The sequence below is a fragment of the Rhincodon typus genome, chromosome 21 (assembly GCF_021869965.1).
Source record: "Rhincodon typus isolate 14 chromosome 21, sRhiTyp1.1, whole genome shotgun sequence".
Lineage (NCBI taxonomy): Eukaryota > Metazoa > Chordata > Chondrichthyes > Orectolobiformes > Rhincodontidae > Rhincodon > Rhincodon typus.
Window position 1 is genome coordinate 29332084 of NC_063352.1, and position 26687 is coordinate 29358770.

Genomic DNA, 26687 nt, shown 5'->3' on the forward strand with positions numbered 1-26687 from the left:
ATGTCCACAGATTATCAAAGGTAGCAGGGCAAGTCGATAGAATGGAATATCTTTATTATCACGATGGTATACTTTGCTTTATTAGCCAAGGCATAGAATATAAGAGCTAAGAAGTGATGCATGAACTGTATAAAATTCTGCTTTGGGCACAAATGGAGTACTGCGTGCAGTTCTGGTCACCACATGATAAGAAGGACGTAATTACTCCAGTAGATGTACCAGGATGTTGCCTCAGATGGTCTGATCTATGGGGAAAGATTGGATAGGTTTCCTTGGTTGAGGGAGCATCCAGTGGATATGTATTCAAAAGGTTCATAGGGTGGATAGAAATGCACTGTTTCAATTAGTTGATGGGGTCAGTAACTAGGCGGCATAGATTCAAGGCAAGAGCTAGAGTGAATGAGGAGGTGATACTTGGTGGTATTATCACTACCTGGTTCTCTGGATTAATACTCTAATGTCCAAATCCAATCATTGTGGGATTTGAATTCAATTTAAAAAAATTCTGGAATTAAGAGTGAAACCACCGTCAATCTTTGGAAAAACACACCTGGTTCCTTAATGCCCCTCGAGGGAATGAAATCTGTCATCTTTTATCTGGTCTAGCCTACATGTGACTCCAGACCCACAGCAATGTTGCTGACTCTTTTCTGAATTGCTTGGCCATTTCAGAGGACAGTTATATCAATGCTAGAAAGGGAAAAAGAAATGAAATCCAGATGGTCCACCTTGGCACTAGGAACAACAAAGGCAAAAGGCATGCTATTGGCTCTGTAAATTCTCCTTGCTACTCTCAGACTCGTGAAATAACAGCCTGATGTAGTCACTCATGGAATCATACAAGACAATGTTCCAGACAGTACCATTACCGTCCCTGAATATGTCCTATATCACCAGCAGAACAGGCCCAGCAAAAGTAGCCACACAGTGTATACAGTTGAGAGGGAGTTACTTTGAGATTTCCCAACTTTGACTTTGGATATCATGTCTTCTCGTAGCAATAGGCCAGACATGGGCAAAGGAACCTCCCTAAGCCGGATTAAACAGTGCTCCTCCATGTTGAACGTTACATGGAGGAAGAAAGAGGATGATAAAACCACAGAATGTACTCTAGGTTGGGGATTTCAATGTCCACTGCCAAGTGTGTTTTTGCATAGCACTACTGATTGGAGCAGCTCGAGTTCTAAAGGATATAGTTGCGAGACGGTAGCTACGGCAGGTGGTGAGGGAACTAAATGAGGGAAAGACTACATGACCTCAGCTTCACCACTAAGCTTGCTGCAGATGGTTCTGTTCATGGCTGTATCAGTAAGAGTGACTACCACAGTCCTTGTGGAGACTAAATCCTGCCTTCTCATTGATAATACCTGGTACTATGTTGTGTGGTGCAATCACTGTGCTAAAAAAAACCCTGTCTCATCCTGTTTATATGCTTGTATCTTGAAGTTGGGGCTCTGTAGTAGAGGGAACAATTGACTGGGAATTGAAAGAAAATAAAATTGCAGGATTGCTCCTTAATGCTTCCTTTCAAGGAAGCAGCTACGTTGTATCTAAAATCCAAGAAATAAACCACATTTGAAACCTAACCGGTTAGCTTTGCTGCAATTCAAGTTTAACAGTCTATAATCTCCGAAATCATCATTAGCCAACTTCTCACAGGACAGTTGAATTTTTGTGGCCAAATAGTACATGACTGACTAGCAGATGAAAGTATATTTGAAATGTGCAAAGTAATTCATACTGTAGTGAAATTATTTCTTTCAACCAATCATGCACATCTTGAGCCAGATGATCATTTAAAGTTGATGTTCAGGTATAGCATTAAACGCTGTTATGTGGTTGACGTTCCACATTGGGTTAATTATACAAGGAACTGTTGCTGGATTCTCGTAGTTTGTATGGACTTCTGTTTGAGATGTTCATTGGTTGTGAATGCTGCTTAGTAAATGGAAGTCCAGTGTAATGAAAGGAGTGTGATAGTCTCAAGCATTATTTTGACAAAATCAATTTATAGTAGGGGTCTGGGCAGCACAGTGGGTTAGGACCCCACCCTTTCCTCTCTAATAATTTTTGGATAGTTCTCCATGATTCTGTATGTCCTTTCCATATAGTGGGGATCTCAGCAACAGTGGCCAACTCTGCACCTACAAATCTAATATTTTTAGTTTGCCATTACGCCACTGTGCCTGGAACAAGGAAGCAGTGATGATGTTCATGCTTACATTTACTATCTTGTCTAGCGATCAGCTTTCAGAATGTGGGATCTCTTACGTGGGTACAGGAAGAGGCAGAGTAGTCAACAGGGCCAGCCTCTACATTGATTCAAATAACCTGCCATGCATTAGTAACAGAAAAATTTGATACAGGTCGATAGCATTATAAATGGAAAGCTAAAATAGCAAAGACATATTTATGGAAGCAATTGAAGGGCATATTCTGGCAGATGAAGGGGGAAGGGTATTTTCCACTGAGCAGAAGTATAACTAGAACTGCCTCACCATTGCTACCAGAATAGATCAAAGGGTGGATGTTTATCTTTTTGACATCTCTGTCCATCTATTCCCATGATGCTCCAGTGGCACACTCTCTCGCTCTCTTTCTCTTGGACTTTCCCTCCCTCTCACTCTTCTTCTTCTGCTCTGTTTCTGCTCTCTTGTGTTGCCTGTCTATTCTAGTTCTGCTTTGCTTTCTCCAAAGCAAAACCATGACCTAATCAGATTTAACATGCCAATTAATCAAAGTTTTCTCGTGCATTATGAATTGCTGTGATTTGTCAAAATTTGACAATCTTGCATTGTTTTGGTGAAACAAAAACCTTCAACAATATGTCTCTCCAAGAATGTGATGGTGAACATTTAGAAATCACCATTTCATCCTCAGTTGGATTATTTTGTTTCATCCTGTAGTGGCTGAAATTGCTTATTTGATCTTGGAGAGCTAGCAGGAGCACAATGTTCCAAAAAATTGCCTCCTTTACTGTAATCTTATGGTTCAGTAATCAACGATGTAAAAAGGTTTGAGCCAGAAATATTTGTTTCTACTTCGATAAAGTAAAGTCACCATAGTCTTACCAGACAATGGGGCATCTCTCTCATTAAAGAGACGTTATTGTTGGTAGTTTAACTTGTAGGTCACCACATCTCGGGCGAAGGGAGAAGTTATAAAGGGAAGTCCTTCATGGTAACCTCATTCGGTGCAGCAATCACTGTACTTTGCAATCCAGTTGTCCAGCCAATTGAGATTTCCTCTCTACAGGTTACAAAGTGCTTTACAGCCAATAAAATATTTTGTGCAGTAATGATATTGTTGCCATGTAGCAAAGTAAGCACCCAATATATGGACAAGGTTCCACAAGAGCATCATGTCAAAGACCAGATAATCTGCTGCTGTGATTTTTGATTGAAGGATACATTATCTCTAGAAGACTGACGATAACTTCCATCCTCAGTTCAAAATAATATAGTGGGGTCTTTTTTGTATTTGCCTGGGAGTCTAAGATCTCTGATAAACATCTCATCCCAAAGATTCCAATCTACTTGTGTAGATACACTTCTTCCAGATTCAGATATTTATCTAAAGCTTATCTTGCTTACTTTCTGTGACAAAGCATTCCATACACTGCAACAATGCTGGAAAAGAACTTTCTGCTAACCTCTTTTTCCACTCTTAGTGATTATATTCATGGCCTACAGAATGGTTTAGCACCTTTTTAATTTAAGAAAAATCCAAAGGCATTTAATATATAGGTGTAACAAAAATAGATGCCAAGCCAGAAAGGAGGTTCACGCAGAACAAAGTATTGTACAGCAGAGGAAACAGGCCCTTCAGTCCACCAAGATGGGCGGCACAGTGGCTCTTTTAACTGACCCCTTTTTACCTTAATCCGATGTCCCCAAGTAGTTGACATTTCCACACTGTGAAAAAAGTCTTTGACTATCCATTCTATGCATGCCTCTCATAATTTTGTAAACTGCTATCAAGTTGCCCCTCGTCCTTTGACATGTCAAGTGAAAACAAACCAAGTTTGTTCATTTTCTCCTCATAGCTAATACCCAACAAACCTGGCAACATTTGTGGTAAACAGTTTCTGTACCCTCTCTAAACCCTCCACATTCTTTTGGTAGTGTGGCAACCAGAACTGTATACTATTCCAAACTATGTCCTAACTAAAGTTCTTCACACGTGCAACATGACTTCCCAATTTTTATACTCTGTCATGACTGATGAAGGCAAGCATGCCATATGCCTTCTTTACCACACTCTCCACTTGTGTTGCCATTTTCAGGGAACTGTGGACCTGTACACCTAGATCCCTCTATGCTGATGCTGTGTATGACCCAATCAGAAGTTTGCCTCCTGATAACCTTTGACTTCAGTTTTGCTGTGGCTCCTTGATGCCACACTTGGTCGCATGTGGTGTTGGTGTCAAAGGCTGTCGCTCTCATTTCACATTTGTCCATGCTTAAACCAAGGCTGTAATGAGGTCAGGAATTGAGTGGCCCTGGCGGAACCCAAACTAGCCATCACCGAGTAGCTTATTGCTGAGCACCTTCCGTCACTTTACTGATGATCAAGGACAGACTGATGGGGTGGTAATTGGCTGAGTTACATTTGTCTTGCTTTTTGTGTGCAGGCCATACCTGGGCAATTTTCCACATTTCAGGTAGATGCCATTGAACAACCTGGCCATTTTTCAGGACTAAATTCCTTTTGCCATTGTTCTGTCCTCTTGTAGTTTGCTATTTACCACACCGCCAACTTTCATGCCATCTGTGATCTTTCTGATCTTGCTGCCTACGTTCATGTCTAGATTGTTAATGTATGCAATGGACAGCAAATAACCCAGCACTGAACCCTGTGGTATGCCACTAAATGTCCGGAAAATTGTGGCAATATCTATATTGTGAATATTTGCTTGTAATTCTTTGTTTAGCTCTTCATTCACGTTGAATATGCATTCAGTATTTCCTGGAATAATTATCTTTATAATTTGCACCTATCAAAATAGCAATACAGATTATCAAAATGCTAATGTATTATTGTATGCCACTGAGCCAGGTTTTGATTTCTAACTTTTCATCCTTCAGCTGCTTTTGGGAGTTGCATATTTCAGCACTGAGAAGGGAAAACTTGGAAGAATGTGTTTGGTAGTATTTTGACCACAGTTAGTGTGTGAAGCTTTTGAGGAAGAAGGTGGAAAATGTTTTGGAGCTCATCAGAAACATAGTATGTCTTACCTTAATCACAGAATCAAGGGATATTTTTGGCCAGATCTTCTTTCCATAAATACTAATTCGTATCAAGGAAAGACTTATTGAAGTGACCAGAAGGACATGTTGTATTATGGGAGGCAGTAGCTTAGCAGTATGATCGTTAGACTATTAATCCTGAAACTTGGCTAATGTTCTCGGGACCTGGGTTTGAATCCCATCGCAGCAGATGGTGGAATTTTAATTCACTAAAAAATATCTGGAATTAAGAATATACGACAACCATGAAACCATTGTTTGTCTGAAAAATCCATCTGGCTCACTCATGTCCTTCAGTGAAGGAGTTCTGCCATCCTCACTTGGTCTGGCCTACATGTGACTCCAGACCCTCAGCAATGTGGTTGACTCTCTTGTCAATTTGGAATGGCCACTGAGTGCTGGCCTAGCCAGCGACACACTCATCTTGTGGATGACTTTTTTAAAAAAAAACCTACTACCTTACCTAATATATATTAATTAAATGTTTCAAAGGCAACTTCAAAAATAACATAATCATTGGATGTCTGTAAATCATTAAAGTTTTTGAGAAGATTTGTAGAATGTTGTGGATGAGGTTGCAGACTTGCTCGCCGAGCAGGTGTTTGATTGCAGATGTTTCGTCACCCTACTAGGTAACATTGTCATTTGCGCTTCCAGTTCAGTGTTGGTGTTCTGTCCCACTTGTTATTTATATGCCTCGGTTTGCTGGGGTGTTTGGTATCACTTCCGGTTCTGTTCTTCAGTGGTTTGTGTGTCGGGTCCAGTTCAATGTGTTTGTTGACTGAGTTCCGAGCTGGACCCGACATACAAACCATTGAAGAACAGAACCGGAAGTAATATCAACCACCGCAGCAAACAGAGGCAGATAAATAACAACTGGGACGGAACACCAATGCTTCACTGGAGGTGCACTGATGATGTTACCTAGCAAGGCGACGAAACATCTGCAATCAAACACGCTGGCTCAGCGAGCAAATCTGCAGCCTGTAAATCATGTTGATTTATACCCAAAGAGTTCAGGCCTTCGAATGTACATTTTCAACAGTAATTCAATCCAGTTTCATCCACTTCAAACCTAATGCCCATGTCATAAAGAGGGAAGCTACTTGATGTGTGTGATGCTGTTGTCAACTATGTACTGATAAAATTAAGGGTCACGTGACCTTTATTGATTGTTAACTGCCTTCTGAAATGGCCAGCCAAGCCACTCAGTCATTGGCAATTAGCCACAATAAAGCAAAACCTTCCACTTGGAAGACCAATCTTCCATAAATAGGATCAAAGTTTGGATGAGCAGGTATGAGAGAATGCTAACTTGCTGAGTAGTAGCCAATAGTGCAACTTCTCCATTCATTAACAGGCACCAATTCCGTTATTCTTTTTCATATGAAGTTAATTTACTTTTTCTTCTTTGATGCAGTTGTACAAAAGGCCAAATAGAATTCCCTGTCCCAGCCCTATCGTACTTGATCTGTGGTCTCAGTGGAATGTTCATCCGTTTTTAAATGTTTTATGCTGTTCTTAAACTTCAAACATCTAAGCAACCTGAGATCATGAATTTCTGATACAGTCGTACATGAACATGAAACTGTCTTTCCTAATAAATAATGTTGGAAACTGGGGTCTCTGTCATTATGATTTGTCAGAGAAAAAAGAATCCAATTTATCTCGAGATATGTTTGTCATAATACCTATGCAGTGTTTAAAATTTGTAAAGAACGAGTGTGGAAGAACTGCAGATAATGTAAACAAACTATTTCTTTTATAGTTGTCCATATCTCCATCGAACAACTGGAGACACAGAAAGAAAATATCATCTACGCTATTATAAGACTGGTACATGCATCCATGAAACCGATGCTCGTGGGCACTGTGTGAAAAATGGACTTCACTGTGCATTTGCTCATGGTCCACATGATCTACGCCCTCCAGTATATGATATAAGGTACTCTTAGTTTATGCAATTATAATAATATTCAGGCTACTTGTTAGCTCTTATACTTGTGCTGCTTGTAATATATTGTCTGAATTGTCTCTAGCAGGTTCCACTCCTCTATGGCCACACATTTTGCAAATAAAATTCATTCAGATTTTAGCCGTATCGTGCTCTCAGCTCTTTTCTTTAAACCACCTGTTCTGTAATGGAATGTTAGTGTCATTGGCAAGGCCAACATTTGTTATTCATCCCTAATTACCTTGAACTGAGTGGCATGTCAGGTCATTTCAGAGAACAGTTTCAAAAATCAGCTCTGGATCCGAATTGCATGTAGGCTAAGCCAGATAAGGCTGGCAGGGTACTTAGCCGAAAGGAAATTAAAGAATCGGGTTTTTTTATTACAACTAATTATAGTTGTCATGATCACCATTGTTGAGACTAGCTTTAAGTTTTAGATTTTTAAAATTATGTTATAACAGCTGTTACAGTGGGATTTGAGTACATGTCCTTGGAGCATTTGCATGGGCCTCTGGGTTATTCATCCAGTGACATTAAAACTACACCACTCTCATGAATGCCATTGCAGATTTCTTGTTTTTCTCCAGCGAATTCTTTGCATTCTAATGCCTATGAATTCAGCGGTGGGCTGCATCCCACATTAACATATGAAACAGGAACAGGAGTAAACCATTTCAGTAAAGCATTTGACAAGGTGCCACATGGTAGACTGAATAATAAGGTTAGGCCACATGAAATCCAGGGGGAGCGAGCTGATTGGATACAGAATTGGCTTGAAAGTAGTCGACAGAGGGTGATGGTAGAGGGTTGTTTTTCGGACTTGTGGTGTGTGACCAGTGACATGCCACAAGAATCGGTGCTGGATCCACTGCTTTTTGTCATTTTATATAAATGATTTGGATTGGAATATAGGAGGTATGGTTAGTAAGTTTGCAGATGACACAAAAATGTGTGGTGTAGTGGACAGTAAAGAAGGTTACCTCAGAGTACAACGGGACCTTGATCAGATGGATCAAGAACCAGGGAGTGGCAGGTGGAGCTTAATTTAGATAAACGTGAGGTGTTGCATTTTGGTAGGGCAAATCAGAGCATTACTTATGCAATTAATGGTAGGGCCCTAGGGAATGTTGCCAAACAAAGAGACTGAGGGCTGCAGGTGCCTCCTTGAAAGTGGAGTCACAGGTAGACAGGGTGATGAAGAAGATTTTTGGCACCTCTATAAGTTCACCCCTTAGCCTCCAATGCTCCAGTGAAAATAGCCCCAGTGTATGAAGCCTCTCCCTATAGCTCAGATTCCCCAACGCTGGCAGCATCTTCATAAATCTTTTATGAGCCCTTTCTAGTTTCACAAGATCCTTCCTATAGGACATTTATAAAAACATGAAGGCCATAGATAGGGTGAACAGTCAAGGTCTTTTTCCTAGGGTGGGTGTCCAAAACTAGAGGGCATAGGTTTAAGGTGAGAAGGGAAAGATTTAAAAAGGACCTGAGGGGTAATTTTTCACACAGATGGTAGCATATGTATGGAACGAGGTGCAAGAGAAAGTGCTGGAGGCAGGTACAATTACAACATTTAAAAGGCATCTGGATGGGTATATGAATAGGAAGGGTTTAGAGGGATACGGGCCACATGCTGGCAAATGGGACAAGGTCAGGTTGGGATGTGTGGTCAGTGCAGACGAGTTGGAGTGAAGGGTCTGTTGCCGTGCTGTATGACCTTTTGCTCCTTGAACCTCCTCTGCTATTCAATAAGATCATGACTGATCTTGTATTTTAAATTCTGCATTCCTATCAAACCCCCCAATAATCTTTGATTCCCTTGTCTAACGACAGTATATCCACCTGTGTCTGAAAAATGTTTAATGACTGCACCTCCGACCCTTGTGGAGCTGAGTTTCAGTCTTTCAATCCTCTAAGGCCCTAAAACAGCAACTCTTAATTTTAAAACTATGCCCCAAGGACGACCAGCTCTCTCACTGCAAAATATGTTGGTTGATTGCAGCTTTATAGTGTTAAAAATTATTGCTAAAATATGGATTGTAGTTTTCATATGCAGTTTTTTTTATATTGTGTACCTGAATATGTGTTGTTGTCGTTATTAATGTGTTTGTGATTGCAGTGACCGGCTACAAGTTGTGCAGTAATGATCATTAGATGGAAATATTTGTATATTCAAGCTTGTTTATCAGACACATCTCAAAGTCATGCTAATTTTTGTACATCTGAGAATCCCCTACAATGATGTTGGTTTAATTGTCCAATCGAAGGATCTATAATTGACTTTTTTCCTGATTCTTTCTTTAATTTCCCCCTTGGTACTTGTAAATCCATACGGAAGAACCGATATTCCTGTTGCTCTTGTAGCATTCAACCCCCACCATGCGCGCAAATACACACCAACTCACTCACAGACGCACGCGCACACAAACTCACGCAGATGCACGTGCGCACCTCCCAGAAAAAAAAACCCAGAGGCATCCAGTCTGGATGTTTGTTCTGTAATTTGTCTTCATCCAAGTTCATAATGTTAGTACTTCCATCCCATCCCACCCCCACCCTGCCTGCTCTTTAAGAATTTCCACATAGACCAGGTATGTCCCAGATGAGTTCAGTCCTGTATCCATTTGAGCATACCATCTTAAAATCCAATACCCAATAATTTAAAGTACTGTTTTTTTATAGGGAACTCCAGGCACAGGAAGCATTGCAAAATGGTCAACTTGGGGCAGGAGAGGGCCTTCCTGATCTACAACCAGGTGTGCTGGCTAGTCAAGCCATGATAGAGAAAACGCTGTCTGAAGATGCAAGATGGCAGGGTAAGAAATGTGATGACCCACTTAACTTGGCAGCATTTATGAAATGTCATTTCAAGCTTGTTTTAATCTGTAGGTACAATTTTGTTTTCCGTGTTAATTCAATAGCATCATGTAATCATCTTCTCAGCTCTTTGTACAATAGCACCATATATCTTATATTTGTGTAGCTTTCAATCACATTAAAACCTCTTTTAAACCCAAGTGTACAATTTGCTTATGCATAAGTAACCCAGAGTTTGAGTTAAAATCCTATTACGGTTTGAGAGTTTGAATTACATTTATGTATACAAAAATCACTAAGACTGACTGACTGTGAAGCTGTCAGATTGCCACAAATACACAACTGATTCACGAATATGGATGAAGAAAGTCATGTGGTGAGCCACTACCTCAGTGCTGTATGTGTATGTGTTTCCCTATTCAGGTCAAAATATCATTATTTTTCAAAAAAAACTCGAGTCCCGTTTTTCAGTCAAAATTCTTCTCCCTTTGTCCTGATGTCCTCCAATTTCCATGTTCCCACCTGGTCATGAAATCAGTGTGCTGGTCCACACCACTAATGATAGCATCTATTGAACAAGTAAGAATAAAAGATATATTAAAAATGTCTTGGAGCATAACTGAAATGGACAAATATCAAAATGCCTTGCAACATGCTTCAATTGTTAGACAAATCACTGATTGATTGTAACAGATTTTTTTAAAAAAAGTTCACTTGGAGCTGTACTGGAAGACAATTAACTTTAATGAAGAATAATTGTTGATCTTAAAATGATGACAAGAATTAATTCCCCATTGACTGATAACTCTGGCATTAATTAATACAAAATTGGGGATTGTCACTTTTTTGATCTTCTTAGAACCTATAAGGTAGGTATCCACACAGGATGTGTTGAATGGTTGGAGCTATTCTAATGTCTCAAAGCTGAACAAAATGTAGTTGAGACCGTTAATAAATCTCTGGAGCAGGTAGGACATTCTGGTCTAGAGGTAAAGATGCTTCTAATACACGAGCCATTTTTTGATTTCAGTTGTTTGCAGGGTTGTCTTCATCGCTGCTGGGACAATGTGAGTTGTGGAGCTCAGGCCAGTTCTACCTCCACGTTACCTTTTAGTGGAAGAACAAGCATGTTTAGATATTGAATTATGAAAGAATGAGGCTGTGCTGTGATATTCCTGCTGTTGAAGAGTGCTACAGTCAACTATTGAAGCGTACAAGTGAACAGTGTCCACGTATGGGAGATAGCCAAGGGAGCTAGTGGAATAATGCAGTAAAATGTGGTCACTTTGAGGAGGTGGAGGAGGAATAGTTGGTGAGGCAAAGAAAATATATTTAAAATAAACAGATTATGTAATTTGTGTTTTTTTTCCTCCAGATGCCGTCAAATGCTGAGTGTTTGTAGCATTGTCTGATTTTGTTTCAGGTTTGCAGCATCTGCAGTACTTTGCTTTGGTATGAGTTAATTTGGGAGTTCACGTCATAATTGAAAATCATTTATGGATGATATATTGTGGTCTCACTCCTTTCAAAGCTTGCTGAGATTGATTAAGAGTCGTAGTACTTTTGTGGCTGTATTTTTGTTTTTAATTAGTGCCGTCTGTCAGTAAACAGTGCAACCAGTAAACACTGCCATCTGCTGGATAGGTGAGTCCAGTAGAGATGCCTCCATTATTAACATACATTAATGAATAGAGGAATAGATGAATATAAACCCTGCAGCCTGGGAAGATCCCATAGAAACTGAAAGAACTGTGAATGCAGGAAATTGGAAACAAAACTCAAATTGCTGGAAAAGCTCGGCAGGTCTGGTAAAAGGGTCTGAGGAAGGGTTACTGGACCAGAAATGTTAATTTTGATTTCTCTCCACAGATGTTGCCAGACCCGCTGAGCTTTTCCAGCAGGACAATACCATGTTTGGCTCAAGCCCACAGTGAATGTGCTGATCTCGGCACCAAGGAGAGAACCTGAGCGTTGCTGCTACTTCTGTCCTCAGGCTCCGTCTTTTACACTTGCACTCTCTTGCAATTTCACCTGCCCCCCCCCCCTCCTATTCTGACCCCCATACACTCTCTGGCTCCCCCCGATCTCTCTCTCTCTCTCTCTATCTCTGCCCTCACCCATCCATCTGCAGTCTCGCGCTCTCTTCTGTCTTTCTCGCTCTCTCCCTCTCTCTCGCTCCCCCCCCCCCTCCTTCTCATCCAGTGGAGTTGTGAGCTTTTCATGAGATTTTTCTTTGATAAATGTTTGTGGACAGATTCTTTGTTTTTAGAATTGGTGAAGGAATGTGGATCAGGTTGCTGCCCTCTTGGAGATGGAATTATGAACGTTGTAGGCCTAAAACAGGGTGGTTGTTATGTGATGGCGTAGCGTAAATAGCATTTTCTACTTGCAATGTACCGAATGGAAAGTAATGTATAATCTTTGCTATATAGCGTATAAAAGTACACATTTCCAGTTGAAATTGTTCAACCAGTATCTCCACGCAATCTTAAACTGGACTGCTCTTTAATTTGAAAACAAATCAATGTTAGAGCTCACTGTAGGGCACTGATTTATGTTATAGTATTCATTCATCAAGATCCACTTAATTTCTCAATAAAGCAGAATTTTAGGCACACTTTCTTGTTGCCAGTATGAGATTCTGGGACTCTAGCTGCCTGGATTTACATTGTGTTCTGCGCTGCCCTGGTGTCAAAATCATAAATGCATAAAGAAGTGTGTTTAAAATTTCACAACAAGAATGTGAACCCTAATATAACAAACTGTGTAAAGTGAAGTACTGTTGCCTGGGTACTTGTGTGTTACATAATGAATAAACAGAGGGAAAGCTCTTTTTGCTGAGGAATGGATCAATTTGTCCTTGCCCATGCAACCTTGAATGTGATGTTTTTTTTAAAATCTGTGGCTTGCTGTCTAGCTTTCTCACCATTTACATCTTGACAATAGGTTGTGATTTTACAGTAACTTCATGTACAGTAGTAATATGTTCCAAGCCACTTCCCAGGAAAACGATGAAATAAACCCAAACCTAGCCATAAAAGTTAAAGTGGGAGGTTTCAAGCAGTGTCATAAAAGGAAGAGAGGAAAACCGAGACCTACTTAATTAAAAAATGAGACTCAGGGCCAAGACAATTGAAAGTACAATCACCAATAGTGGACCAATTTAAAATTAAGGATTGATAGAAAATGCCAGAATTCGAGGAAGTTTTTTCGTACTTATTGGGCTGGTGGAGGTTAGAGGTATGGAGGGGTGAGGCTCTGGAGGGAACTTGAACACAATGAAAATTCAAAAATTCAGGTTTGGAGAGTAACTCTTGTGCTTTCCTTTTCATCATTTTTAATTTAACGGAGCTATTAAGGACCTTACTCGTTTAATATATTTGTTTGCTTATCTTTTGTAATTCATAAAATATGTAATTTCGGATTGTTATTTTCACTTTAAGGATTTGTTCATTGTGTTGCAATTTGTACAGATTGAAGATGTATTGTAAGCCCCTGATAATTTTTCTACTATTCTAGTTGTTGGTGGAGATGTTAATAAAATGTCCGGATGCACTTCCTTCTCAGAGAGTAGTAAGGGCGTGGAATGCCCTGCCTGCAAAAATAGTAGACTCGCCCACTTTAAGGGCATTTAAATGGTCATTGGATAAACATATGGATGATAATGGAATAGTTTAGGTTAGATGGGCTTCAGATTGGTTTCACAGGTCGGCGCAACATCGAGGGCCGAAGGGCCTGTACTGCGCTGTAATGTTCTATGTTCTATGTTCTAAAGCATATACGAAGGTCATAAAAATACTAAGCTTTAAGATACAAAAAGTTACCATTTAAAAAATTCGCAGGCATCTTGTCCCAATATAATGAGATCTGTGTACCACATAGTTTTATTCTTGCTATTTAAAACTTATAAATTGGTCAGGACTGTTTCTGACGCTTGCATTTTCTGTTAAAGTAAACACTTACGGAATTACATTTTTGTGTTTTCTGCTTCCTTGGCAGAAGGTGTAGCTGTCAAAATAGCTGATGAAAAGAATCACAATGCTACTTTTATATTGATGTTTGGCTCTAGTTGGAGTGTACTTAAGTGGAGACTGAAGGCTTTAATGCAGGGCCATTAATATTTAAATATGAGATACTGAGTGGGTTCATGCATATGTATGGAGTGAATGCAGTAGCTTTAAGTTTATATTTCCAAAAAACTCAATTTTCAAGAGTGCAGAAAACTCTGCAGATATTTTTTGGACTTTTAAGTCTCGACAAAATGTATTTATCTTACAGAAACAAACTTTGTACTCGCAAATTATAAGACCGAACAGTGTAATAAGCCACCTAGACTCTGTCGGCAAGGCTATGCCTGCCCTCATTATCATAACAGCCGGGACAGAAGAAGGAACCCTAGAAAATTTAAATACAGGTAAAGAATCATTTTATTCTTGCAGGCAGAATGTTTGTTTGCTTGTATCGTTAACTTGGGCCTGACCGTTAACCCCTTACCACTGGCAGCATCTGTGAAGAAAAAAATCAGTTAAAGTTTTGGGTCCGGTGACCCTTCCTCAGAACCCGGACCTGAAACGTTAACTCTGATTTTGTTTTCCTCACCAATGCTGCCAGACCTGCTGAACTTTTCTCGCAACTTTGTTTTTGTTCCTGATTTACAGCATCTGCAGTTCTTTTGGTTTTTAACCCCTTACCACTACCTGCCAAGATATGTCAGTATGTCCATTTGTAATACCTAGTGCGTTTTTAGATTTTGAAGTTTTACTTTATATGAAAGTAAAGCACAACTGTATGTTCTGTGCAACCAGGCAGGGAGCTTGATAAGAATAAGACTGTTGATCAGGAATGTCTTTACTGCCTATCCTGAAAGTTTCCATTTTAATTAAATTATCATATTCACTGACTGTTCAGAGGCATTCTCTGCAACTTTCAAAATCATTTCCTGGGCATAAACATAAGAAGAAAGTTTTGTCAATTTGATGTGTTAAAGTAGTGGTTTTTACGCTCTGCTGAATGGGAAACCAGTCTCATAGTGCACTTCACCATTCTAGAAAGTTATAAGTTAGTAATTAGTTTCTTTTCTGCCATTATTTAAAGATGTTCTGTTTGCAATAAATAGCTTTTCTTTCTTGAGTACAGAAGCCTGATGAATGTTTTAACCTGGGCTCATCAGTCAGGTAAAATGAGGACTTTAGATGGTTTCATTAAATCCTTTCACGTTTATAACACCTTCAGGAATCGTGGGGTTAATTTCCAGCACACTACAGTCACTAATGAGTGGCGACATTAAACTAATAGAGAGTGTGATAGATATTGGTGTGTTAACGAGTTCCTCCTTTGATAAATGTATTTCTGCGTAAGGTATTGGATTTATTTACAATGCCTCATTGAATAGTGAGGAATATATTAATACACTGAAAGTTGTGCATGTGCATAAATGGCAATGTCTACAATCCCTCTTCAGGATGGATTGAATTACTCTACACTACAGAATAATTTCTTCCTTGGTTTCATTTGTAGGTCTACTCCATGTCCTAATGTCAAACATGGAGATGAATGGGGAGAGCCAACAAAATGTGAGAGTGGAGATAACTGCCAGTACTGTCACTCCCGCACTGAGCAGCAGTTTCACCCAGAGGCAAGTCTGTGAAATGTGTATTTTGATTAGACGTACAGCATTCTGATTTAAGGTGATGAATTATGATATGGACGTGAGATAACTTGGGTACAGTTTTCTGGTCATGGTAATACCATTCTTCTGTATTTATTCACTCATCTTTGGCTTACAGTCTGCTGATGCTTCATCCTGATCTGTTTCCTTGGCAGTTTTTTCTTTGTCAGTGATGGTTTGCCATTGCCTTCCATCTCTTGGGCTTAGTGAGGAGTCTGGTCTCATGTCTTAAGCCAGGCCAGGAATCAAGCCTGCGCAGTTGGTTTTATTCTTAAACACATGCTAGTGCCAGCTATCCAACTGAACTAACCAGCCTGCAGGTAGAACTACTTTCCCATTTAACTTCATAGGAGTCCTGCATTGCCACAGAAGCCCTCTTTCAGATGAGACACTTGTTCTGTTAATTGCATACAGGTAGTAAGCATTAACTGGGAATTAATTTGTTGCCATAAGAAAAATTATAAACAGGAACAGACTGAAGCTGCAGTTGGCTTAGGAGATGCATGTTTTGTAATGCATATTTCAGCCAATAAAACCTTATAAAATTGTGCGTAAATTAGCCCCAGTGCTAACCTTTGCTGCCAGGCATTCTAGAATAGAACAAGTTATTCCTCCTTCCCTCACCTCCACCCCACACCCCCAAAAAAAAAAAAAAAACAAAAGACAATGCAAAACATGCAACTGCATAGTCTCTGAACAGATGGATTTTCTGCTTTGGCTCATCATCTTCTGTCACAGTCATCAAAACAAAAGATCATTGTTCATCATTTCACTGTTGTTTGTGGAATCTTGCTGATTTCAAATTGGCTGTCCCTTTTTTTCCCCCATATAAAAAAAAATGGTGACTGCATTTCAGAAGTAATTTGTTATCCGCACTGGGATCTCCAGAAAATCTGAAAAGAGCAAAATAAATGTGCAATCTCTTTTCTTTTCATCAGATCCAATAGGAATTGCAAAGTAATATACTAGTTGTCTTTGAGTTGACCAATTAACTACATTTCATCTGATTATTGAGTCCAATAGTTCTTGGACTAATGTGAGCAAGGTCCAATGCTAGTGTTTATGCTTGTCACCTTAATTTATTTTGTCTGCCAAATAAATTCTGTACAGTGCAAGCCAAGACTTGGAGATTTCCTGCACACTGTATACTTTCGAAATGTGTGCACCCTGCTCTGGACATCTTAAAAATGGACACAGATTGCTTAGTCACTACGCGAGGATTGTAGGTGTGAACTTGCTCCTGTGATTCAAGTTGTGAGAGAAATTGTTTCAGGAATAAGAATCAGTAGTATTGTCAATTCTTCTGATCCTGCACTCTGGCCCAAAGTTGGATCATGTACAGTAATGCTTCATGGATTTTGCTGCTTCTTTGAATTTATACCGTTATAAGGGTGTAAGATGTTTAACTCTGGGTGCTAAAATGGACGTGACAGAAATATAACTGTTATGTGCACATCCAGAAATGTAATTGAGACATAAAACTGAAGGACAGCAAGAACCTTTGGAGTAATGAAGGACTCTTGGTATTTTTTGGTCAACTTTTAACCTATCGTTTTTTTAAAAAATGAACATAGAAATTAGTTATAGTTGGGAAAGATCATTTCGCATTCTGCTGTTTCCACATTGGTCAAACTTGTATCCTGTGACTTGGCTACCAATACCAGTTATTAGTCAAAGCATTTCCTGACTCTGTATATGTTATGAGACCTCCTTGAATTGGAAATTTGTTTTCAAAAAATGTACTGAACCCTCTTCATTCTGCCTATGATGTGGAAGAGGAGCTAATATACTAAATATCAGATTAGGTACATTTATACACAGTTACCTGTGTACATCAGAGGAGCAGGAAGAGACCAGAGACCCGAAACGTCAGCTTTCCTGCTTCTTTGATGCTGCTTGGCCTGCTGTGTTCATCCAGCTCTACACCTTGTTATCTCAGATTCTCCAGCATCGGCAGTTCCTACTATCTCTGCCTGTGTATATCGCTCATTTTCACACGTGCACAAAAGTAAAAAAGTTGATTGAAGTGTAATAGTGATACACAGAGGCTGGAGAGTGATGGGGGTATTTTAGGGTTGCAAAACATTAAAGCAACAAGGAGGGAGTGAAGTCATGAACATATCTAAATGCAAGGTTGAACGTTTTTGATTTGAAACAGAATTGGGGGGTTGGGGGCAGAGTCTAGGAATATGGGGTAAACCATTTAGGACTGAAATGAGGAGGAATTCCTTCATGTAGTGAGCAGTGATGCTAAGGAATTTGCTACCACAAAGCAACCAAGGCCAAAACATTTTATGATTTCAAGACGGAGTTGAATTTAGCACTTGAGGTTAAACGTTAAAGGAAATAGGGTGAAAAGTGTGAACAGGCTATGAGTTGTAAGATCAGCTATTATCATAATGAATGGTAGCGTAAGCTCAAAGAACTGAATGGCAGAGGAGGCTTGAAGAGCTACTCCTATTTTCTGTTTCTATGAAGTGTTAGAAATTTTGAGGTCAGTTTGGAAGATTCAAGGCCATACCAGAGGGTTGAAATTGTTCAACACAGTTTAAATGATAAATTAAGCATGTAGATGAGATACAGGATTTTTCTTGTCATAAATCTTTTTCTTCCTTTCTAGATCTACAAGTCTACAAAATGCAATGATATGCGGCAGACAGGATACTGCCCTCGAGGGCCTTTCTGTGCATTTGCACACGTTGAACGTATGTTGCCCTTCATCGTTTCGCACATTGTTCCAATTTGAGGTTTTTGTTCTGCCGTGGGTTTGTAGTTGTTAGTGGCTGCAGAGTTCATGTTGATTCAGAACTATTTTTGATCAGGAATGTAGAGAATGCAGAGGAGGCATTTTTATTGTTTTCTGCCAAATGATGTTTGTCTACTATTTTCCCTCCCTTTCAAATTTGTTTGGACTTCATTCCATCTTTATTCTTTTCCATAAGAAACTTGTCTGTTCACAACCTTGGTGTCACATATGACCTCAGGATACATTTCCAACCACATATCCTCCTCATTATTCAAACTGCCTGTTTCCACCACTTAGTATTGTCTGATCTTCAAGAGAAGAAAGTCATAAAATGCAATATTTCATGGGTTTAAAAGCCATACTCATTTGAGGTGCTTAATTTAAGATCTTGCAAACTGAACCGTCCCACGTTCAAAGTATATTTTTTAAACAAGGTATTGCTGAAGTACTGATGACCATCTATTAATTTTCCTTAGACAAATTTGTCAAGGACTGGTGGTTGAAGGGAACCAACATGACACTTTTCTTTCGAAGAAGAATAAGTAAGATGATTGTAGGTGCATTTTGAATTTCACATGTCCAGCATCAGTTCTTTAAGTAATAATTTGAAATTAAATTCTACCGCATTTAGAATTGCAGGGTTAAAACAAGGCATCTTGCATGATTAGCTAAAAGCTGTACTTCACAAATTTGAGCTTTCTGAAGATAAATGAAAGGACCAAGATATATTTCAATTTGTTCAGACATATTATGGCACTTCTAGAACAGGTGGGACTTGAACGCAGGTGTCTCTGCTCAACAATTAGGACACTACCACTATGCCACAAGAGTCCCCATAAAAGTGTTCTTTGATTTTCAGGAGGAATTCAATAGGTTGATACCTAGCTTTACTGTGGCTCTACCTCTCCACCCATTCTCTGTCTCTTCACTTTTGCTAAATTAACTGCTTGGTGAAATCTAGTATTGGATCAGCAGATATTTCCTTTTTTTTAAGCATTGGGAAGACTGAAGTCATTGTCTTCAGTCCCTAATACAAACTGTTCTCTTACCACTTACTCCATTTCACTCCCTAGCAACTGTCTAAGACTGCACTTGTCTGTTCACAACCTTGGTGTCAAATATGACCTCTGGATGCATTTCCAACCACACATTCTTGTCCTCATTCAGGCTGCCTATTTCCACCACCTAGCATTGCCTGATTTTGCTTCTGCCTGAGCACATCTACTGTTGAAACTTGCATCCATGCCTTTGTGACCTCTAAGTTTAACAGCTCCAACACATTTCTAGCCAGCTTCCCACATTCAAACTTTGGTAAATGTAAGATTGTCCAAAAATTAGCCTGTGTCTTGACTTGCACTAAGTCCCCTTTTGTAGCTGCTGACTGATGTTGATTTCAATATCCTGATTTTCAAAATCCTGCGCTTGTTTTCAGATCCATCCATGGCCTTTGCATCTCAGCAATCGCCTCCAGGTATAAACCCCTCCAAGACATCTGCACTCTAATTCTAGCTTATTGAGGATTCTTGATTTTGATGATTCCTCTTGTGGTGTTAGACCTTCAATTCCCTAGCTCTTAAACTTTGGAATATCTTCCCTACATGTCACTGACTCTCAGCTTTGCTCGTTGCATTCCTTAAATTCATGGATGAAGCGTTTGTTTATCTGAATTAGTTTTGGTCTCGTTGAATGGCCCAGTGTCAATTTGTTTTACAATGTGCCTATGAAGTGGGTTGAGGCATTTTGTTATGTAAAAAGTCATAGAGAAATTTAAGCTTTATATAAGAATATTTGTTCAATGTCCTTTAAAGTACAGTTGCCATTGCCTCAACTTGTCCCTATGGCAAAGCACTCAACAATTTTCTGCAACTGATTTGTAGTGATGAACATATAGTTGAGGTTTATAAAGTGGAGTCCTTCAATTACCCATCATTTATGAGTTTTAGGTTGTTTCTAGATCCTTGAAATTACTACCGCTGTGTTTTGTAGACGCACTACTTCTAATTAGTGCAAAGAGCATGCAGGCGCAGAAACTTCACTTGGCTATGCTACATCACTGGCAAGCAATAGATCCCTGCTGCCTTCCCACTGGAAGGATAGTCTTCTGCTGATTCAGCGCTCAGGTATTCGGTGAAGCAGGGTGAGTCCGGAAAACTTTCAGCCGCATAAATGCGCACACGCTGCTGGTGTCACGTTATTGCTCATGAAATGTAATAACGTGACCATGCATCCAAAGTCATTCTGATGTAGGGATGGCTACAGCCAGTTACCTGCATCATAAGGCTCGTTTGCACATGTGCAGCCTGCCATTTTGACACCCAACTTTATATTTGTGCCACTTAATCCAAATTAATAACTCTTAACTAACTGGTTATTATTCGTTTTCTAATTAACTAGAGCTCCTAAGTATAGCATGAATTTTCTATTGTGAGTTCAAGTTTTCTATTTTGTAGGAATCCCTTCTACTGAGGAAGTCCAAATTATGAATCAGGTAGCCTCCATGATGCAGGCAGGAGCTGCAGCAGGTGCTCAGTCCAAGCAAAGTGCTAGGCTTTATTCTACAGAAAGTATTGGATCTGCAAGTGACTGGGGCTCGAGTATTAACTCAGGCAGCAATAATGGACAAATAGGAAATGTAAGTAAACCTCTTCACTCTATTATGTGTTATGATCTCAGTGCCATCAAACTCCTCAACTATGTACAACATGAATCATGACTATTTTAGACAGAACTTGAAGCTCTTCATTCATATAACATTTTATCCTGTTTTGTTCTCAGTGTTTTAATGTTATGAAAACTTGAAGTACAACCTCAAAATAACTGAAATGTGATCATTGCCGTTATGCATCTAATCACGCTTAAAGCACCTTTGTAATTAATGGATGGGCTGAGGGTCACGAGCATGCTGCCACTTATTTCTTGACCTGGGCATGAATGTTTAGTTAGTTTCTTCATATTAGTTCCTTTGAAACAAAATTGCACATTTTTTTGCAAACTTAATTTTAAAGAAGCAGTCTCCCTTTATTTGCACCAATGATACTTTTGCCTTGCAATGGAAAATCACAGAATTGTTACGGTGCAGAATGAACCATTTGACCGATGTGTACTGTTAGCTCTTTGAGCGTTTTACACAGAACCAAATGCCTGCCTTTTCCTCAAAAGACTATCTGTTGTTTCTATTCAAATAATCATCCAGTAAAGGGAAGGTAACATTGCCATTGTCCTACCACACGAGAGAGCTGCTCTGTCATTAGAGAGACACGAGTGCTAAGGTTTAACCTGACCATCACTACGCCTCAGTGAAGGGAGAAGTTGAGAAGGAGAGTCCCTCATAATAACTTCAGCTGGTGTGGAAATTGAACCCATGGTGTTGGCATCGTGTGGTATTGCAAACCAGCCATCCAGCCAACTGAGCTAACTGACCCCCATTGATTAGTTAATGTCCTTTTGAATGCCTCAATTTAACCTGCCTCCCAGTTGTTCATTCCAAACTGCCTGTGTGCAAGTACTTTTCTCACCTCATGTTTACATCTTTGGCAAAAAACTGCAAAATTGCATCCTCTGGTTCTTGATCCTTTTACAAGCAGGAACTGCTTTCTGCCAGCTACTCTGTCCAGACCCTTTATGATCTTGAAAACTTGTATCAGATCTCCCCTTAGCCTTCACTTCTCCAAGGAAACTAATCCCATGTTCTTCAATCTATCCTCATAACTGAAATGTCTCATCTCTGGAAATATTCTTGATAACCTCTAGTACACTCATTCCAGTGCATTCACACTTTTCCTGTATTGTGGTGCTGTGAAGTATACACATTATTCCAGCTGAGATCTAACCAGTGTCTGATATAGGCTCAGCATAACCTCCCTCATTTTGTATTTTAAGCCCATATTAATGAAGCCAAGAATACCATATGCTTTGTTAGCAGTTCTGACTATCTATCCTGCCAGTTTTAAAGAGGCATGTACGTTCACAACCAGGTCGCTCTGCTGCTGCGCACCTTTTATACTGTTGCTTCATGTTCTTTGCACTACCTTGCAGTTCTCTGCATTGAACTTCATCTTCACTGTCCTCCTCAGTTTACAATTTTTCTAATTTTTTTTCCAACCGCAAACAGAGTTTGTCCCCTACAGGTTAATATCATTTTTGTATATTAAGAAAAGCAGGGATCCCTATAACAAACAGTGGAGATCTCCACTTCAAAACTTTGTCCAGGTCAAGCAGTACACAATCTTTGCTTCAGAGATAGTAAGAACTGCAAATGCTGGAGAATCTGAGATAACAAGGTGTAGAGCTGGATGAATACAACAGGCCAAGCAGCATCAGAGGAGCAGGAAAGCAGGGTCTAGGCCCCTAAACCCTGCTTTCCTGCTCCTCTGATGCTGCTTGGCCTGTTGTGTTCATCCAGCTCTACACCTTGTTATTACACAATCTTTGCTGTCTGTTTTCACAGAGTTTGTGTCCATTTGCTGCTGTCCCTTTTGTTCCATGACCTGTCACTTGCCTCACAAGCTTGTTGTGTGACTCTGTATCAAATGCCTTTTTGAAATCCAAGTATACCTCAGCAATGGCCTTCTGCTAATCAGCCTTCTCTCTTAACTCTTCAAAAAAATTTCCTGAAGTTCATTAGACATGATTTCCCCATGACAAATCCATACAATCTCCTAAATTAGCCCATTTTTTTCCCATTTGACTATTCATTCTGTTCTGAATAATTATATTTAGAAGTTTTCCCCACTACTGAAGTTGAACTGACTGGTCTGTAATTGTTGACTCAATCTTTACAACCTTTTTTGAGCAAGTGCGTAATGTTTGCAATTTTCCTGTCCTCCAGCTCCACCTCCAATCCCGAGGCATTTGAAAGATAATTACCAGGTTCCACACTCATTTTCTTCACTGTTTCTGGATGTATCTCATCTGGATTCAGCACCTATCAACATTTAGTGCTGACAGCTTGGTACCATTACCGTATCAATTTTAAACCTTTCTAGTGATTGCCCATGGCTTGAGCATCGTCTGCCTTATACATATAGACAGATGAAACGTATTCATTTTACCACTTCAGCCATGCTTCTTGCCTCCAACCATAAATACCTTTTTTTAGTCCCTGATTTGCCCTATTCCTCCTTTTGCACCTATCAATATTGATGTCCTTGCAGCAGAATGTAGGTCAACTGATGAGTAAACTGGACTTGGTATTAGTTAGGATATTGGCAACCATGAATGAACAAGCTTTTGTGCATTAAGCCCAGGTCAATGAACCTTATATACCCCACATAACCACGTCGCAGCATGAGAAAGATTGAGGTGTTATAGAATCCTAGAAACGTATAGCAGAGAAACAGACCCTTCGGTCCGACTCGTTTATGCCAACTAGATATCCCAAGTTAATCAACCCCCATTTGCTAGCATTTAGCCCATATCCCTCCAAACCCTTTCTATTCATATACCCATCCAGTTACCTTTTAAATGATGTAATTGAACCAGCCTCCTCCTCTTCCTCTGGCAGCTTAAGTCTTTTCCCCACTTGCTTTAAACCTATGCCCTCTAGTTTTGGACTCCCCTATCCCGGGGAAAAGACCTTGACTATTCACTGCATCCATGCCCCTCATGATTTTATAAACTTCTATAAAGTCACCCCTCAGCCTCTGATGCTCCAGGGAAAAATAGCCCCAGCCTATTCGGCTTCTCCCTACAGCTCAATCCTCCAACCCTGGCAACATCCTTGTCAATCTTTTCCGAATCCTTTCAAGTTTCACAAAATCCTTCCGATAACAGGGAGACCAGAATTACACACGGTATTCCAAAAGTGGCCTAATCACTGTCCTGTAGAGCTGCAACATGATCTCCCAACTCCTATTCTTGATGCACTGACCAATAAAAGAAAGCATACCAAACGCCACCTTCATTATCCTATCAAAATGTCGCGATTTACTTAATGAGTCTTGTATTTAAATTTATATTTAATATTTGCCCATTTCTGAAGCCATTATATATTAACTGACTGTCATTTTGTTGTCTTGTAGTTTTTCTTTGAGAGTAAGAATTAATTCTCTAAATATTTTTTCCCCGTCAGGTTTCATCATCTAGCAGCCCAACAGTTACTTCAAGTTCAGGTAGTAACAGTTCATTGTCTCCTATTGGACCAGTAAGTAGGCCCAAATATTTCACTAATGATAGTTTATGTTCAGATCCTGCGACGTCCAGTGTTTCATCACCGACATCTACATATCCAAAAGCACCAGGATTTGAGCGAGAAGATCAGGTAACTCTCATCCAAAATTATTGTGTTATAATTGGGGTGAAAGGCTAGTTCATTTCTAAATATATATTTTCCATTTGCGTTTTAGCAGTCTTGCATACCAAAATCTGTTGTGCTTCTGTGCTTTATGCTGTGAATTCCAGTACGTGTAACCTTTTGTATGCAACAGTCAGGATCCATTTTGTTTTAGGTGTCAACTTTCAGTAACTGATGTCTATGATACCTGAACTCGGGTGTCTGCTAATCAAGTATTCCAAGACAATGGACTGTTTTCCTAAGTCAGCGAAGGTGAATTAGTCTGACACCAGAGTGATTTTCAGAGCACCATTTAATGGAGATTAAGAAAAATACTTTGAAGTTTATTCTATTTTGGAACGTTTTGCAAAGGCAGTAAGACGACAAAGGCACTTTCATTCTTGCTCCTCAGTTATTTTTTAAAACTGGTTGCAACTGTCTTCCCATACTGCTTGCATGTTTCTCATCTGAGCATTGAGTTGACTTGTACTTGGGGTGTGCTCCAGTGCTGTCCAACTAGCCCTTCAAAAATGCACAGCTAGTTAATACTGTACGTTGAACCAGCATCTTCCACATTTCAGAACAACTGAAATTATAAGATAATATTGCTTGTTTCAAATACTGAAGGAAAGGCACTGGGTAGTTTAAAAAACAGGCTGCTTCCACCTCTGTCTCTTGCACGTGCTCTCCATGTCTCGTGTGACTCAAATTCACTTCCAGGATTATAGATTTGAGGCAAAAACTGTCAACGTTCCAGATTAGCTTCATGAAAAAAAAAGCCAGAGGCATGTGGGAAGCAGGGTTAGTGAATGTGATCACATGAGCACGGGCTGGCTACACTGAATGACCTGTTTCTGTCTTCAACTTGTATGTATTTCCATGCTATTATAATTTTAATGCAAAGTGTGTCACCATGGCAAACTGCAGGCTGTCTCTTGGGACGTTCCAGTGTTGTTAATCTTCTGTCAGTGTCCTAAGGAAGGAAGAATATGTTTAAGAAATTGATTTGCTGTAACCTTTGTTTGGGTGTGGTGGAATTGTGCGGACAGTGACAGATCAGGCAGCACAAGACTGTATATTGCAACTTGCAGCAAAAAGCAAGAGCTTGCATCAGACTGTTCAATTGATAAGGTTGAAAGTCAAGAGCAATTTAGGTATCCGTGATGAACTTAATTATCCTGGCAGTTTGAGCCAAAATATGCTTTTACCACTAGCAGAAATTATGGACCATGTCTTTTTCCTTTCAATTTCTCTTTGGCCTTCCCATGCATTCAGTTACATGTGTGCAAGTGGGCATGGTAAGATCAGTGCAGTATTTTGTAACACTTGCTGTTTACTATGATGTGAGATGACTACATGGATATCTTCTAGCTGTTTGTCTGAGAATATGTTTATGGCCCTTGCAGAGATAGTATGAGTGTATATATTTGTTGGTCAATACGTTCACCCTTTGCCATCTGGGCTGTGGAGATAGAATTGAAAACTGATGAAAGAAGATGTTATTGTGGTTCTAGTGGCTGAGGTATTTGAATTGCAACTGAAGTGCTTACAAATGTTTGATTACATGCAGGCAAAGCAACATAAGACCCAAACACTAGAGAGCAACCAGAAATTAAACGAACACGATAGTAAACAGGTGAGTGAGAGGTGAAATTTAAAATTGATTTTGAATGTGATGGTTTTACGACTCTGATAGATTAGGCCTCATTTGATATTGTCAGGTAGCTGCTTGGTTTAGAAAAAATGATTCTCTCAATTAAGGGGTCGATGGTGACATTGTGACAATGATACTAATGGTCTGTGGGCACTGCTTCCAATCCCATCATGGCGTCTGGTAGAATTTAAATTCAATTCATTAGTAAATTTGGAATGAAAAAACATGCAAGTCCTGAAAACGTCTTTCTTTGTAAAAATGCATCTGTTTCACTAATTTCCTTTAGAAAAGGAAACCTGCTGCCTTTGCTTGGCCTGGCCTAGCCTAG

The 26687-nt window shown here is 39.7% G+C and overlaps 1 protein-coding gene across 3 annotated transcripts in view; it reads left to right on the top strand.

Annotated features, from left to right (window-relative positions):
- Nucleotides 1-7060: 7060 nt before the first annotated feature.
- The window catches only part of unkl (unk like zinc finger), a 58408-nt gene continuing 38781 nt past the window's right edge, over nucleotides 7061-26687 (top strand). For 2 of the 3 annotated variants that reach the window (XM_020518604.2, XM_048609294.1), the window contains exons 1-9: nucleotides 7061-7194; nucleotides 9886-10019; nucleotides 14299-14434; nucleotides 15538-15655; nucleotides 18309-18393; nucleotides 20885-21066; nucleotides 24505-24544; nucleotides 24620-24693; nucleotides 26276-26341. In XM_020518604.2, coding sequence (XP_020374193.1) covers nucleotides 9980-10019; nucleotides 14299-14434; nucleotides 15538-15655; nucleotides 18309-18393; nucleotides 20885-21066; nucleotides 24505-24544; nucleotides 24620-24693; nucleotides 26276-26341 — 741 coding nt within the window. In that variant the 5' untranslated portion in view covers nucleotides 7061-7194; nucleotides 9886-9979. Of the gene's footprint in view, nucleotides 7195-9885; nucleotides 10020-14298; nucleotides 14435-15537; nucleotides 15656-18308; nucleotides 18394-20884; nucleotides 21067-24504; nucleotides 24545-24619; nucleotides 24694-26275; nucleotides 26342-26687 lie in introns of those variants that run through there. The other variant, XM_048609295.1, reaches the window with a different exon arrangement.